The following is a 16,290-nucleotide window of genomic DNA, read 5'->3' on the forward strand; positions in this document are numbered from 1 at the left end:
GCCACTGGCGAGTGGAGTGAGAGACAAAAGTGGGTGGAGCAACCAATGTGAATTTTACCTTTGTAGAGTAGGCCAGTTTCTGCACATGCTTGCACAGCCTTCTCTATCCTCCACCCAGACAGCAAGAAGCATGATCAGAGTTCAAGGATGCATCCGAGCTGGGCAAAAACACTCGGGGTGTGAAGCGGGGCCTGAAGAAAGAGCGTGTAGCTTTGGGAGAGTGTATGGCCTGGGGCAGTGGATGCCAGCCCATTAGGGCAAATGAGGAATGCCTGTGTGTGTGGGGGGAAATAGTCAGTTAAGGGCCAAAACATGGAGGCTCACATAATAGTCCAAAGAGTAAAAACCTGATTTGTTCAGCAACGCATTGCAGGACAGAAAAACAGGACACTGTGTGACTTCCTCTTTGTCTCATAGAATAGTAGCATTGGAAGGGGCCTATAAAGCCATTGAGTCTAACCCCCTGCTCAGTGCAGGAATCCACCCTAAAGCATACCCAACAAATGGCTGTCCAGCTGCCTCTTGAATGCCTCCAGTGCTAGACAGCACACCACTTCCCTTGTCCCTCCTGCACCCCCCCACATCTGTACTGTGGTTTCCTCCAACCCTCTGGAACAGATTTGGGGAGTGCACAAGGGGAGGGAAGTTCCATTGTGCAAGCCAAAAATATTCTGTTCATGCAGTGACATCACTGGATCCAACCCAATGCAACCTAAATCCTACTCTGAAATAAGTCCTAACTACAATGCAGCATTGAGAAATGTCTACCTGGTTTTAAAAATGTTGCTGATTTTCCATGTGCATTGATAATTATTTTATGTACATTGTTTAGGTTTTTTTTTACTTAAGGGCTTTATATATTTATTATTATAAAAATATAATATATATATTTAAATAAATAAAATATATTTAAATTAAGGGCTTTATACATTTATTATTATAAAATATAATAATAAATAAATAAGTGTGCATAGGTTTGCCAGCTTAGAAAGTTTTACTTTACAACTACGGCTAGGAGCCAAAGAACAGTAGAATCCGGTCTGTGGGCCCAAGGGGTTTTCAACTGTTTTTCTTAAGCAGCCAGAGTTTGTCGCCAGGGGTTGACCTCATTGAGCACCTGCTGAGGGTCCCCAGAGCACCCTGGCACTGCTCCCTCTTTGCTGCCTGTTCATCTGGCCTCTCCAACCATGTGAGCAAGGACAAGAGCAAGGCAAAAGAGCAGCAGCCTCTAGCTGCTTTGCTCTCTCCTTGTGGGCAGTGCCATGAGTTGGGCAGAGAGGGAGGAGGGCCATGGCAAGGAGGTGGACCCATGCAGGGAGGGAGAGCCTGCTAAGGGCAACGGCCCCAGGGGCTCCCTAAAACCTGGAGTGCATGTAAGGAAGGAGCATAATTCAGTGGCAGAGCATATACTTTGCATGCCAAAGGCCCCTGTAGGGCTGGGAAAAGAGCCCTGTCCGAAATCCTTCCAAGTCTTGTCAGTGAGTGTAGACAACAATGGCCATTCCTCTCCCCTGTTCTTGCTCATGTCTGGTGAAACGGCTGGTGGGAAAGGCTACTGAATAAATGCATATCTACAGTTTCATGCGTGTGCAAGTTTATCATTATGTGACAAGATTAAATTGTGTGTGTGCGTGCGTGCGTGCATCACTTCCTAGGGAGTAAATTCCATTCAACTCCATTGGATTTATGTCTGAGTAGACATTTTTGTGCACCTATAGACCCGAGGGGGGTGGGGTGGAGGGAGTGACTTGCTGGGCTGAGACCCTGAAGCATGTGCAAATGTGGGAACTGGATTTAATTTGTTCATTATAGGCATTTTAAGATCAGGTATTTCAACATCATCCTCAGGGTGGCTTATAAGAGGCATCCCCAAGAATAAGACATTCCCAAGATGCAAAATTGAGGGGAAGGGGAATGGATAGCTCAGTAGCAGAGCATCTGCTGTGTCAGTCCTTCTGGTAGGGCTGGGGATGTCCCTTGCCTGAAGAGCTGCTCCCAGTCAGTGGAAACAATACTGAGCTAGACAGAACAATGGGCTGGCTCAGTATAAGGCAGCTTTCTATGCCCCTAAAATTACAGTGATTTCACAGGGCCATAAATACCACAAAACAGGTAAATAGTGGAACCACTGGGTCAGGAATCCAGGACCCCCACTCACTATTTGAGCAGGAGGCCCAAACCAGGTCGGGCTTAACTAACTGCACCACTTTTGGTAAATAGGAGCAGTTGGCAGTACCGCTACCAGGAAAAAAATATTGTGTTGTGGGCAGGGGTGTAGTTGTCTAAGGTCCCAGAGGGTCTTAGATCTCTTACTTTTTTTGGATCATGGTCCCTATGTCTTCAGTGTCCTTTCCTGTTGATTGGAGCCAATCAAGTCAGCCATTGAGAAGACTCTTCTCAGTAGCTAACACTCTCCCCTTTAGTCTTAGTATGGCAACCAAGATGCAAAACTCAGCAGAGGAAGATCCTTCCTTACCTTAGTTAGTACATTTGCCCATGTACTTGCACAGAAAATAGTAGATCTGGCTGTAAGGCAACACATGGAAATCTGCCCTGATCACTGCAGTGCATCTCTAAGGGAAAGTACTCCAAACAAAGTGAGACTGAACGCTCATTTTAATGTGTTAACTTAGAAGGCGGCGTGGCTGTGAGGGGGCGTGGTGTGACAATAATGAAGGGACCCTGCACTTCTGAATTTGCCACTACGCTACTGGTTAGGGGAGAGGCCGGCAACGGTGGGACAAAGCACCTCGGAGCAAGCTTTGCGCCACGTTAAAGAGAAATAACGGCATATTTCACAGGAACGTACGCCCCGATCTTACATATATTTTCTCTTATGTAAATCTTATTGGTGTCGACAGCGTCAAACTTCCCAGTGAGAGCACTTAGGGTTACAGCCTCCTTTTAGGTGTCTTTGCGAATCGGTTATAACGCGTGCCTTTCCACAGCAACGGGAACGGGGGTGACCGACTTGTCTAGGTGGGGGCTCCCCCCTCCCGTCCTGTGAGCACATGAAGGTGCCGCAGCTCTCATCGGCCACAGGTGCCAGACTTTGGGCTGCCGCAAGCTTCTCAGATGACTCAGTCCACCCTGTGTAGCCTGGGGCCGCCCCACCCATTCCGGCGAACTCGGGCGATCCTAAAGCGCAAGCGGCGAGAAGGAAGCGCCGCTTGGACGCGTGTCGGTCTGTTAAAGCCAGTCGGGAGGGAAGCCGGAGCAGGAGCTTCGGCGCCGGCGACGCAGCGATTGGCCAACCAAATCCCCAGGCTCCCGGGCTCTTTCATCTCTCCACCCAACCCGGTCTCTATCCGCGCGCCTCGGCTCCGCCTCCCTGGCGCTCCGCAGCCGCCAAGGAGAATGCCGCGGCAGTAGCGCCGGCGCTGGAGGCAGCCGTCTGGGGCGACGCGGACGAGGGTTCCTTCTCGCCATGAACACGCCGCTCTTCCACCTGTGGCTCCTCCTAGGCTGGGTTCTGGTGGGCTCCGCGGCGACTCCGCGGCGCAGGCCTTCCTTCCAGGGCCACGTCTCCGAGAACCGGCCGGCGGGCACTCGGGTGAGCGGCTTGAGCATCCCGCTGAGCCGCCTGGGGCCGGAGCCGTGGTGCGCCAAGGTGCGAGGGCGGCGCTGGCACCTGCAGTTGCTGGGCGAGGAGCAGGCGCACTTCCAGGCGGCACTGCACGCGCGCTCTGGCCAAGTTTGGGTGCGCACCACGCGGCCCCTAGACCGCGAGGCCCGCGCCCTCTACGCCCTGCGCCTGGCTTTGTGCTGCAACCGCTGCTCGCCCTCCTCGTCTCCTCCCTCCTCCTCGCGCGCCGCGGGTCGGAGCGCGCCGTCTGAGCTGGCCGCGGTCACCATCGCTGTGCTGGACGCCAACGACAACGCGCCACGCTTCGCCTCTGGGCCCAGTCAAGTGGTGACGCGCCTCCGCCTGGCAGAGACGCTGGCCCTCCGGGCGCAAGTCTGGCGAGCGGTGGCCGAGGACTCAGACGCCGGTGCCAACGCGGAGCTGCGCTACTTCGCGCGTCCGGCCAGCGCGCACTTCTTCGTGGTGCCCCGCAGCGGGCGCGTGGTGCTGGTGCGCTCGCTCCTCCACCGCCGCGCGCCCATCCCTCTGCGCCTCTTCGCCCGCGACCGCGGCCAGCCCTCCCTCCTCAGCGCCCCGCTCGACCTCGAGGTCCTGCCGCAGCCTGTCGAGCTGCCCCGCGTCGCCAGCCGGCGGGGACGCAGCCGCCGCCGCGCCTTGCTCCCGCCGCAGACTCCGCTGGCCCTCGCCCTGGCCGAGGACGCCCGGCCCGGCACCCTCCTAGCCGCGTTGGGACCCGTTGCCCGTTTCGCCGCGGCGCGCTTCGAGCTGGTCTCGCCGCCATCCAACGAGGCCCCCGTGCGGGTGGACAGGGACACCGGCGAGATCACCTTGGCCAGGAGCCTGGACAGGGAGGCAGCGGCCAGGTGGGAGATCGTCTGCCGAGTCCAGGAGAGAGCAGGTAGGGGAGGAAGTGTGCTCTCTGGCCTCAGTAGCCAAATAACCTGACAGGACAGGACCTCTTGCAGGCTAGGGAGAAAGTTTGTTTGCGTCCTCCCTTGCCACGATCGTCAAGGGGGATAAGCATATTAGAATCACAAACTGTACAGAACAGCACAGCAGCTGGAAAAGCAGCCACCCGCTGCCAGGCAGCCAGTTCAAGGGGTGCAGCTTTATTCCTTCATTGGCTTTATATATTTGCTGCTATCTTTTCAGCCAAGTTTGATGTCCAGATCGGCTTAGGACAATTAAGGCCCATCACCAGTGGAAAATCTTAGGGATCCCTGACTGTGCCAGCCTTCTCTGCTGGTTTATAAGGACACACTCGGATCGAGGCTATTCCCTCTTCTAGAGCAGGGGTTCCCGATCAGTGGTCCTGGAGCTTTGTTCAGATGGTCTGCGGAATGCCCACATTCAATATTCATACTCATTTTGAATTGTAATTTTTATTGCTCCTTTTATTTATCTATTTATTTTGTATGTCTTTGAATTACAATCCGATTTCTATGGAATGTAAAGTGAGATACAATGGAGTACATCGTAAGAAATAAAAGAAGCAATAAAAAATAAAACTAAAAATCATGCAGCATCTAGCACAGCGCAGGACAGTTGCTACAGCAGGCAGAAAGAAAACCCTTAAGCCGTCTGCCAAGACCATCAGCCATTTTCAGGCGGTCCATGGGGGTGGGAAGCTTGGGGACCACTGCTGGAAAAAAGAGGTGGAGGGGCCTGCGGAGGGCTGGGGTGGCCGATAGCAAATGTGCCACCCTCCAGAAACAGCCGTTCTGTTCCTCTGATTTTCTGGCCTGACCATGTAGTGGTGGAGGAGATGATTTATTACATTTATGTCCTGCCTTTCCTCCAAGGAGCTCAAGGTGGTGTACGTGATCCTTCCAATTTTTATCCTCACAACAACCCTGTAAGGTAGATTAGGCTGAGAGACAGTGACTGGCCTAAGGTCACCCAGTGAGTTTCATGGCGAAGCGGGGAGTTGGATCCTGATCCTTCAGGTCTTTGACTGGGGTGGGGAAGCTGTGCCCGTCCAGATGTTGCTGGACTCCAACTTCCACCATCCCCACCCAGCATGGCTAATGATGGGATGGTCAGGGATGATGGGAATGGTCTAGACCAGACTTTCCCAACCTTAGGTCCCCAGATGTCGTTGCACTACAATTTCCATAGTTCTTGACCGTTGGCCATGCTGGCTGGGGCTGTGACTCCCATCCAACAATGTCAGGGGACCCAAGGCTGGGAAGGCTGCTCTAAGCCACTAAGACAGTGGTGGAGAATCTGTGGCCCTCCAGGTGATATTGGACTACAGCTCCCATCATTCCTGACCGTTGGCCATACTGGCTGGGACTGGTGAGAGATGGAATCCAGCAACATCTGGAGGACCACAGCCCCCTTCTCCCGCCCTAAGAAAAGCATATCTGTACTACTTATGAGCTTAGATCCTTTTAACTGTTCATAGCAATGCCCCTCTCCCCCAATAAGAACCTTGGGATTTTAGTTTAATAGAGAATTCTCAAGTTCCTCAGTTGCAGAACTGTTGCAGAACTACCATTTCCAAGATTCGCCGTAACATTATTTATTACATTCATACCCCACCTTTTTTTCCTAAGGAGCGAAGAGAGACAGCTATGATTTTCCCTCTCCCATCATACCCTCATAACAGCCATGTGAGGTAGGTTAGGTTGGGAGATAATGAATGGCTTAGGGTCACCCACTGAGCTTCATGACTTGAATAGGGCTTTGAACCTGGGTCTCCAGAGTCCTAATCCTGTAGCCAACCACTAAGCCACAAGTAGGGTGTGACTATTAAATCTGGAGTGCAGATGTGCCCTGAGAAGCTCTCCCCTTGTGCCCTTGCCATTCTGAGTTCATCCAGTGAGTGATACGGTTAAGGGGGAGTTCCTGGGGCTGGTTCGCACACTACCTTATTGCGTCATTGCTTCTTTGATGGGTCCATTTCACATACTACTTGGTTTAGAACGTCATGAGCGGGGAGGGTCCCATTATGCAGCCTTCCCACGTGGTTTCCTGGTCCGTATATTACTATGATGATGTGGGAAGCAGCCATTTGGACGCAGCAGACAACTAGGCTGCATTCAGACATGGGGTTTATTGCATTAGTTTGACTGATTATGACAGCACTTCTGTTCCGATTTCTAGCTTTCCTTTCACACTGCAGTACCTGTTGCATTATGGAACTGGGGCTTTTTGATCGATAGACCGCCATGTCATTCACACCAGTGGGCATGGTGTGACACAACCATGAACGCTATTGGACATGTGGTTACTCCCCTGCCCTTCCCAAACACACACAACTCTGTCTCCTATGATTCCTCCATGAAAACGACAGGAAAGAACTCTATGCCGGTATAGCGCCCCAAATTTCATCATTTTACTCTTGCGATTTTCTGGGTTAATGGGGTTGCAAACTTTTTTTTCCCCCTGGAAGCAATTAACCCAGAAATGAGTGCTCAACTTCCACTATATTCCACTAGATTTCCAGAAGGAGCGTTTACATTGTGTGAAAGATCAAACAAAGTGCGGAAATGATCAGGTAAGGAAACATTGAGGAAACAGAATAAGCTGCTGTCTGAATGCAGCCTTAGCCCTGTCTTCTTAATAGCTGTAATGCTGCGGTGGAGAACCCAGGGATGGCCAAATGCAACGCTCCAAGCCTCCTTATCTGGCTCTCAGGTTTCTTCCCAGGCCATTCACCCTCTTCCTTGGCCATGCCCATCACTGGCCATGCTCAGCACCCTCCTCACATGCTTTTGCATGGCTAAATGTAAATATACTGCCTTCAAGTCGATTCCGACTTATGGCGACCCCATGAATAGGGTTTTCATGAGGCTGAGAGGCAGTGACTGGCCCAAGGTCACCCAGTGAGCTTCATGGCTGTGTGGGGATTCGAACCCTGGTCTCCCAGGTTGTACTCCAACACCATAACCACTACACTTAAACTGTGATAATGCTTCTTGCTTGCCTGGATGGAGTTGTGTGTGTAGAGCCCTCTGGCATTTGTGTCGCTGAAATGTAGCCTGTGTACAGAGTGTACAGAGGTCACATCTGTAGCCCTGCCCACTTTTGCCTCTGGTTCCACCCACTCAAACGTCGCCCTCCAGTGACCAAGGAAATGTGGTTCTTTGGTTGAAAGAAATTTCCTATCCTCGCTGTTACTGCTGCACTGAGGAAACTAGGTGACTTCTAAAGCTCTTTTGTCTGCACACTTTTTTTGTCAGAGCACAGATGTGCCGAATCAGCAGCGCATCCAATTCTTTATTATTACAGAGCAATTGTATTGCTCCTTCTGTTGAGCCCCACTAGTTCAAAGGTGGAATTGCAGTATCAGCATGGACGGGTAGAACGTTGCTATGAAGTTTGTGTAATGTGCAACCTCCTTACTTGCAGGCTCAGCTTCCAGCCGTTTAGCTCTTGATCTGCACTCAAGCAGTCAGTGTGAGATGCTTCTGTATGGAATTCCTTAAGGCAGGGATGGCCAAACTCTGTCTTCTTGGAGGACACTGACTCCTATATCTGACCACCTCATAGATAAACAGGCAGACTTGTCAATAAGCCCAGAAAGGTTACTAGCTGCAATGTTTTTTTTACTAGTCTGCTAATAAAAGGCATTTGATGGATTCTGTTAACTGTTCTGCTATTTATTTATGAAATGTTTGCTGCTGTTTGCTGGGTCTGTTTTATGGGTCTTGTAATGGTTTTATTGTAATGTATTGGTGTCTGTTGTTATGCTATGCCTTTGGCTCTTAATTTTTTTTATAAGCTGCTTAGAGAATTTTTCTTTTGTATTAAGTGACTAACGAGATAAATAAATAAATACATTACCAGTACTATTAATTATACAGCCATGATAATGGCTGTATACTATAGCCAGCGTGGATTTTTTTGCATTCCACAATGTTAAATTGAAAATACCCCCATGCTATTCTGACTCTTCCCATAAGCTCATTTCAAAACAAAACCTTACAAATCATATAGTCCTGAACTCAGAAACGCTTGCGTAACAACCCTGTAAAATTTCATGGAGATACACAAAACAGTCAGAGAGAATCGAGAGTTCAACGTGTAAAAAAAAAGAGAGAGAAAACCCAGACCCCTTTTGGACTTTTTTCTGTCAGAGTTCTCATAATTTGTTGAAATTAATTAAAAATCAGCCGTGTTCACTGAGTACGTGTAATCCTGTTATTGACCTTGCCCCATACTCTGACCTTCATCTTCTGCAGTTTAAAAGTTAAAAAAATGCCTGGCTGATTTTTAATTAATTTAAGAAATTTATCATTGAATTCAATGATAATGTCAGGCATGCTCAGTAAGAACCAACTGTCAGTGTTCTAAAAGCCAGACTCACAGCTGCTTGACTTGCCTAATCGGGGCCAGAACCACACCAGACCTTTATTTCACTTGAGACAGTCATGGCTTTCCCCAAAGAATCCTGGGAAGTTTAGTCTGTGAAGAGTGATGACAGGAGACTCCCATTCCCTTGACAGAGCTCCAGTTGCTAGAGCGGTTTAACAGTCAGCTGCTCTGAATGAAGCTGTGTGAGGGGAACAGGATGACTCCTAGCAACTCTCAGCACCCTTCATTAACTATACTTCCCAGGATTCTTTGGGAGAAGCTGTGACTGTCTAAAGTGAAATAAAGGTCTGGTGTGGATGCAGCCAGGGACAGCTTTGGTTTAAATTAGAATAAAATTCTGTAGAATAAAAAGGTGGGGGAAATGCTGAAAAGCAATGATATTGTTCACAATGTTTTCCTTTTGGAAAGGAAAGAGGCTTCCCCTCTGCCCAGTGCCCACTCACCCAACCTCCTCCCCTCCCCCTCCCTGCCCTCTCCCTCCGCCCCTCCCCCAGGTCAGTTTCACCTATCCTAAACATGATTGCACAGAAATACATCCCATTGAACTAAAAAGTATGCAAATGATCAAACCCACCCTTCCTCCCATCCCCTCCCTCTTGCCTCTTCCCTCCCCATTCCTTTGCCCCTCCTTCCCCTCCCCATCCCCTTCCAACCCCCTCCTTTCCCCTCCCCCTCCTCTCCCTCCCCTTGGTCAGTTTTACCCATCTTACTGCAAGATTGCACGGGAGTAAATGCCATTGAACTCAACAAGCATGCAAATGATCAAACTGTTGACCCATTAGGCTTTACTACCACAGGTTGTTTTTCATCAAGTCTGAAAGTTTCAAGAAGTCTGGGGAAGAAGGAGTGTTATCAGTTGCAAAGCCTGTGTCTGGCCTGGGAACGGACAGCCAAGGCCAGTAATGTAGTCATGGCAACCAGGGAGATATCGGCTGGGAAAAGTTCCAACAGCCTTCTGTTTGTGTCTGTCTAAGTTTTGCTTTCGGAGAGAGATGTTCTGTCTAGAGGGGGGGGAAGCTTCTTGTAACTGCTACAAGACTTAATGTCCAAGTAAAAAGGACTCTTAACAAGATCTATTGCCTCTGTGATGTTTCTTGACCATTTTACTTCCAAAAGTAACGTGTGCTGTCACGCAACAACCGCACACATCAACACAAACCTGACCTCCCCTCCCCTTCCTTTGCTCCTCCACCTCCAATCCCTTTCTTTCCTCTCCCTCTCCTTCCGCTCCCCTCTCCCCTCACTTTCTCCTTCCCTCATGGTCAGTTTTACCTATCCTAACCACAACTGCATGGAAGTAAATCCCATTGAACTCAATAAGCATGCAAATGATCAGACCCGACTCTCCCCTCCTTCCCCTCTCCTCTCCTCTCCCTTCCTCCTCTCCTCCCCTCCCCTCTTCCTTCTTCCTCTTCCCCTGCCCACTCCAACCCTCCCTCCCTCCCCCGGTCAGTTTTACCTATCCAAAGCATGATTGCATGGGAGTAAATCCCACTGAACTCAATAAACATGCAAATGATCAAACCTGCCTTCTGCTCCCCCTCCTGCCTGCTCCCTCCACTTCCTCCCCTCTGCCCTTCCTCCCCTCCCTCCTCCTCCTCCTCTGCTCCCCTCCCCATCACCTGTGGTCAGTTTCAGCTATCCTAAGCATGACTGCAGGGGAGTAAATCCCACTGAACTCAATAAGCATGCAAATGATCAATCCATTCTCAGCAAACTTGCACAAGATCCCATTTCTTACCTCCTGGATTAAAAAGCAGAGAAATTCACTAATCGGTAAAATACCTTGCGGTTTAAGAACGTACCTATAGCCCACAGATATTTCTATCAAACTTTGAAAAGCAGGGAAATTGGACAGCTATAGTGAATGCACTAGGGAAGCAGGAGACCTGACCTCTCTCTGAGATATTGTACTGCCCTACAGATTTGACTGTGGCTCAGTGGTAGAGCATCTGCCTTGCGTGAAGAAGATCCCAGGTTCAATCTCTTGGCATTTCCGGCTAGCGATGAGAGAGACCTCTGCCCTGAAATCCTGCAGAGCCACTGCTGTCAATCAGTGTGGGCAATACTTAGGTAGATGGTCCAACGGTCTGATTTTGTATAAGGAAGCTTCCTATGTTCCTAGTAACCGTCCCACTAGCACAACGGCTCTTTCCCCAAAATGCAACATGCATCAATTGTTGGGGGCCATTAGCTAATATATATCTCCTTAATTTGTTGCAGTATAGAATAAAATATAATTCAAAGGGAAATAACTCTTTGATTGTGCAGAAATCTTTTTAAGATAGATGTTTTCAAAATCTTGGGGACTTTTCTTAGACCGAGACAATCTATTCAGCTGGGACTCTGCCTTCCTGGAATGTGCTCTGACTTTTATTTAATAAAAACTCAAAGCCGCATATCTTGATGTTTTGTCTCCAGTTCTTAGGGCCCCAAAGAGTTCTGCACGATGATTTTAATGTTGTCAGGAAGATTTCTTTCCAGTGGTGTCTTCTATCGTTGCCATCTGTATTTCCCTACAGTCTTATTCAAGGTGCGGTTCAAGCTTCTTGAAGTGCCTCTAATCCACAGGCTTGTTTTTCTCCGGAGCAAATCAGTTTTACTTTACTTTTTCTTCCAGTTCCATGTCATCTGGAGTAGCTCCAACAGAGAATGAATGCCAGTTACCCAGGGCAGTGGGAGAAGAGCAGTGTAGGGGGAATGGTCAATTTGAGAAATAACTGCTTTCAAACTTACGGGTTTATCCCATGGCCATGAGCCAGTTGTTTGGTTGCCAGCAAAATAAATTGTCACATCAAAATAACAACAACAACAACAACAACAATAATGATAAAAAGCCTGGTTGAATTAGCTGTATGTTACATACAAATCCCGGTGTGACGTAAATGCCTTTCTCGCATACAACTTTTGAAAACCATTTTCTTTTTCTTGCAAGTGAAATAGTCTGGAGAGAGCTGCATTTTGATTAAAATTTAGGAGGACTGCCAGGAGCCAGATAGAATTGCTTCAGGGACTGGATGTGGCCCATAACCCACGGGCAGAGCAGTCCTAAGTATAAGAAGCCAACTAAACGTAAATTTATTTATTTACTTATTTATTTATTAGATTTACTTCCTCCCAGTAGGAGTCAATGCTAGCTTGAGTTAAGCTGGTGTCACCCCTATCCTAAACTCTGTTCAGGAGTGGGGCTACTGCTGCTGACCCCCCCCCGAAGCCTTGCAGAGGAGAAACAAACCTTTAAAATAGAGTTTGGCTTACGTTATGCTTTTTGCTGGTGTAGGTTCCACCAGGTTGCCAGGTCATGTGACTGAGCTGAAAGAGGTCTGGAATAGGTATCAGTGTCTCCTTGCTCCATCCTGTCCTCCCACACCCCTTTTGGGGGACTTGCTCCCCTGTTTTAAGTTCCACCGGCTGAGCCAGCATAGCCCTGGCTTAGCCAGGTTGAGGGAGTTACTCCAGTGTAGCCCTCACCGAGCCCCATCTCAGCCCAGGGAGACCCAAAACTGCCTGTTCCAAACTTCATTATCCTTTGGATCTTGGGCTTGGATTGTGCAGTAATTCTGGAATCGGCAACTTTTTTGGTTCCCGTGGTCATGTGCAGGGATCGGCGGGTGCTTGGAGGTTGCATGCCAGTGGGCATGGCTGGTGTTGGTGCTAGGCAGGGCCATTAACATCGACATGCAGACACACCAACACTGTCTCTCTCGCATGCTGCCTTCCAATAACTGGGGATTAGGGTAGGGCAAATACGTTTCCAATCTTATGTTTGGTTCTCCACACTTCTGCACCAGTTTGTGATTTTTTTTGGGAAAAGCCTCATGAAAATTCATCAACATTTCAGTGCAAATTTCTCTTAATATACACGTTTTTGTATGCAATTTTGCCTAAAATAACGTTTTTGCAAAGCAGTTTCCCCTTATATAATGCATGTTGTTGTGTTGTTTTCACTAATACATTTATACATTTATATGCACACATTACCCGAGTATAAGCATTTTTGCACATATTACTTGGTAGGAGAGCTGCATTGCAAAATTTGGAGAAGTGCAAATTTTGAAGGACGGCTGTGTTTTGCTTCGCATCTTTTCCTGGAAAGGGGAAATTCCTTAATTTTGCCTATAAATGCAAACAGAATTGAATTCCCCCCCCCAATCTGGGGGGAGGTTAAAGCCTCCACTCCTCCTCAGTCCTGATGCTCAAATAGTTTTTGTCCTCACCTCACTATTGGCAGCATAGGAGCAGTAAACATAGCTGTACCAATATATTTCTGGGAGGTGGAGACTTTAACCTACCCTTCTCAGTGATCCCAATGAAGCCAAAATCAGCAACACTTAACTATAGAGAATAAGTGGGTTAATGGAAATTTCAGTACCAAATCCGAATTGGGCGGAATTCTAGCACATCCCTATCATTGATCCACAATTTTAACATAGATGAAAGCGGCCAACCTGGGGTATATTACCAAGACCCGTGCTGATGAACTCTGTGGTTCAGATGTGACCCAGCTTTGTCCACCTGGGTACTCGATAGAAAACCCCTCATAGGATTGAACGCTGGGGGGAAAGTATTGCTGTCATCCACAAAGATTCCATAGTGTGCACCAAAAGTGAATCCCATCTGCTCAGAGGCTGGATTCATGGGCTTGCATTCCAAGGGACAGAAGAGGGTTGCTGCCGGTATAATGCCTATCCTTGTTGCCCAGCAGCCTCCCTGCCTGAATCGGCAGAAGTGGTCTCTGGACTAGTGTTGGAAGACCCTAGGATGATTGTTCAGAAGGATTTCAATATCTGTGCTAGGACTACCTTGAGTGGGCTTGTCTGGGGTTTCCTGACCGTTTTGACAAGCATGGACCTGTCTCAGTACAACACGTATCCAATTCATGTTGTAGGTCAGGCTCTGGATTTGGTCTTTGCAACTGGGTAGGCACAGGGTGGCCGGAAATTTGGATGGTGTGAGGATGTGGATGAGGCTGACTGGCCAACAGCTTGTAGTCTTGACCCTTGCTCATCTTAGCTGATAAGATATAGTTGTGGGGTGGTGGTGGATTTCCTCTGTGTGTCCTGGAGGTAGTTAATGCTTTGTTGCATCCGAGAGTGGGCCCTGCTGCCTTAAAGGCGAGCATGTTGTTGTGAAGATAAGATTTGAAGGACCACGTCCATCACTTTGAGCTCCTACTGGCTTTTCACCTGCTATCTTGAAAACAGACTTAGTTATTCCATACTGTATTGTCAACATCACATAATTTAAGGTAGGGATACTTCCAGATTTTCCCCTTCTGGAATCTGGAGTTCCAAATTATTTTGTTCCAAAGTGCATTGGAACACTATATTGTTTTGACTGCATTTGCACAGTGAGCTGCAGCTCAGTTCATTTCTGAGTCTTTCTCTCCCCTCCCACCCCCTTTAAGCCAGAGGTTTAAAGAACAGTGCGTGGCTGTTTGCAGACAAGGCTTTCAACCAGCCCCTCACTCCACTTTAAAGTCCGGGCAGTTGGGGCTTCAAAGCGCATCATCGCCTGATGTCACAATGATGTCAGGTAAGCATCATCATGGTATTGCCTACCATGTAGACAGTGATAATACTGAGCTAGATGGACCAATGATCTGACCATGAAAACCCTATGAATATATATATATAAAAAATTCATAGAGTCACTATAAGTGGTAATCGACTTGAAGGCATATAACAACAACAAGCAATCTGTAACCCCCAGATGCAGAGGGACCATAGGCCTCTGAAATGTCAGCTGCTTGGAAACTTCCTCATGTCTTGTGTGTAAGGGTTTGGAAGCATTTAGCCGGCCCCTGTGGCTTTGCTGTTGGCCAGCAGGGCTCTTCTTAAGTTTTATAGGCAGCAGTTACAAAATCAGCAGATGGTTAGGTGTCTCTTGTGAATATTTTAGGATGTTTTTAGCCTTGATTTTATCTCTTTTTTCAGTGTTGTCAGTTGCTTTGAGTTTCATTTTGAAAAGCAGCAACTAAATAACAACAACAATATATCGGGATTTCATAGGTTGTGTATTCACCACTGCAGTAATTCTTGCAAGTGCAAATGCAGGTCTGGGTCTGAGTTAACAGCGGCTTGAGGCTGCCTCTTTTGTCAGCAGCTCTGGTGGGATTTGAACTGGGGGCTTGCTGCTAAGGGTTGCATTTTTGGCCACTGTTCTTAGAAGAAAGAGATGGGAAACCTGTGGCCCTTCTGATGTTGTTGGACTTGAGCTCCCATCAGTCCCTCCGTGCCTAGCCAATTCAGAGCTTGGAAAAGTTACTTTTTTGAACTACAACGCCCATCAGCCCAATCCAGTGGCCATGCTGGCTGGGGCTGATGGGAGTTGTAGTTCAAAAAAGTAACTTTTCCAAGCTCTGCAATGGTCAGGGATGATGGGTGTTGAAATCCAACAGCATCTGGAGGACCAAAGGTTTCCCAGCCCTAAAAATTGCATTTCTAAGCAGTGTACATAAAAACAAGTCTCAGATAAAATAATAAAACAATACAATCATAAAACCAAACAATACCTTAAAATGCCTGCTTGGAACAAGGAAGTTTTTGTCATGGTTCTGGAGGTCAACAAGAAGGGTGCCTGGCTAATCTCAGTTGGGAGGGAGTTCTACAGACTTGGTTCCACTACAGTGAAAGCACAGCTTCTAGTCATTATGTGCTATGCATCTGAGCTTGGGGGGACCAGGACCACCACCAGAGACTCCCCTCCTGTCAAGATTTCAGTGATTGGGCTGGGATTTAAGGGATCAGGCAGTCCTTGAGAGATCCTGAACCCAGGTTGTTAAGGGCCTTACAAATTAATACAAGAACCGTGTACCTATGGGCAACCAGTGGAAGCTTTTAAGCACCGGGGTTATGTGCTGGCAGTAGTCTGTCCCCATCAACAGTCTAGTCTCAGCATTTTGCATCAGCTGGGGCTTCTGGACCAGGTGAATATAAGTGAGTATCAGGTATACCTTTTTATTATATTGGATGGACCTTTGCACCACACATCTGGTATGAAAAGTGGGCACTGTAAACTTGCATGTATCTGTGTTACTTCTTGATAATACTTGATTAGCACCATGCAGTCTGCCCACAGAAGGAAGCTGGAAGGGGGTTTAGCTGTAGAATGAGCATTTATGTTTTGCCCTGACATTTTCATTTTAAGAAGGAGCCTGATTTCCATTCATGTCGGGGTGGAATGCTCAGAAGATCCTTTCTCCTTTAATCCGTTGTCATCTCAGGCTTCTCTGACCTCCCTCTGTCCCTTGGTATTAGCTTTGTAATCCCCTGTCATTCACTTCCTCCCCTTTTCCTTCTCTTATCAGGGGATTTACTTTGGGTGACATTTGGCATGTTCTCCAAATAGGTAACACCGATCTTGTTATATTTTATTTAAGC

General features: G+C 48.1%; 1 protein-coding gene across 1 annotated transcript in view; it reads left to right on the plus strand.

The window, feature by feature from the left end:
- Positions 1–3,427: 3,427 nt before the first annotated feature.
- The window catches only part of LOC133369393 (neural-cadherin-like), a 103,522-nt gene continuing 90,659 nt past the window's right edge, over positions 3,428–16,290 (plus strand). Inside the window, exon 1 of the mRNA XM_061594667.1 lies at positions 3,428–4,484. Coding sequence (XP_061450651.1) covers positions 3,428–4,484 — 1,057 coding nt within the window. The remainder of the gene's footprint in view (positions 4,485–16,290) is intronic.

The sequence above is a fragment of the Rhineura floridana genome, chromosome 13 (assembly GCF_030035675.1).
Source record: "Rhineura floridana isolate rRhiFlo1 chromosome 13, rRhiFlo1.hap2, whole genome shotgun sequence".
In the NCBI taxonomy this organism is placed as follows: Eukaryota; Metazoa; Chordata; class Lepidosauria; order Squamata; family Rhineuridae; genus Rhineura; species Rhineura floridana.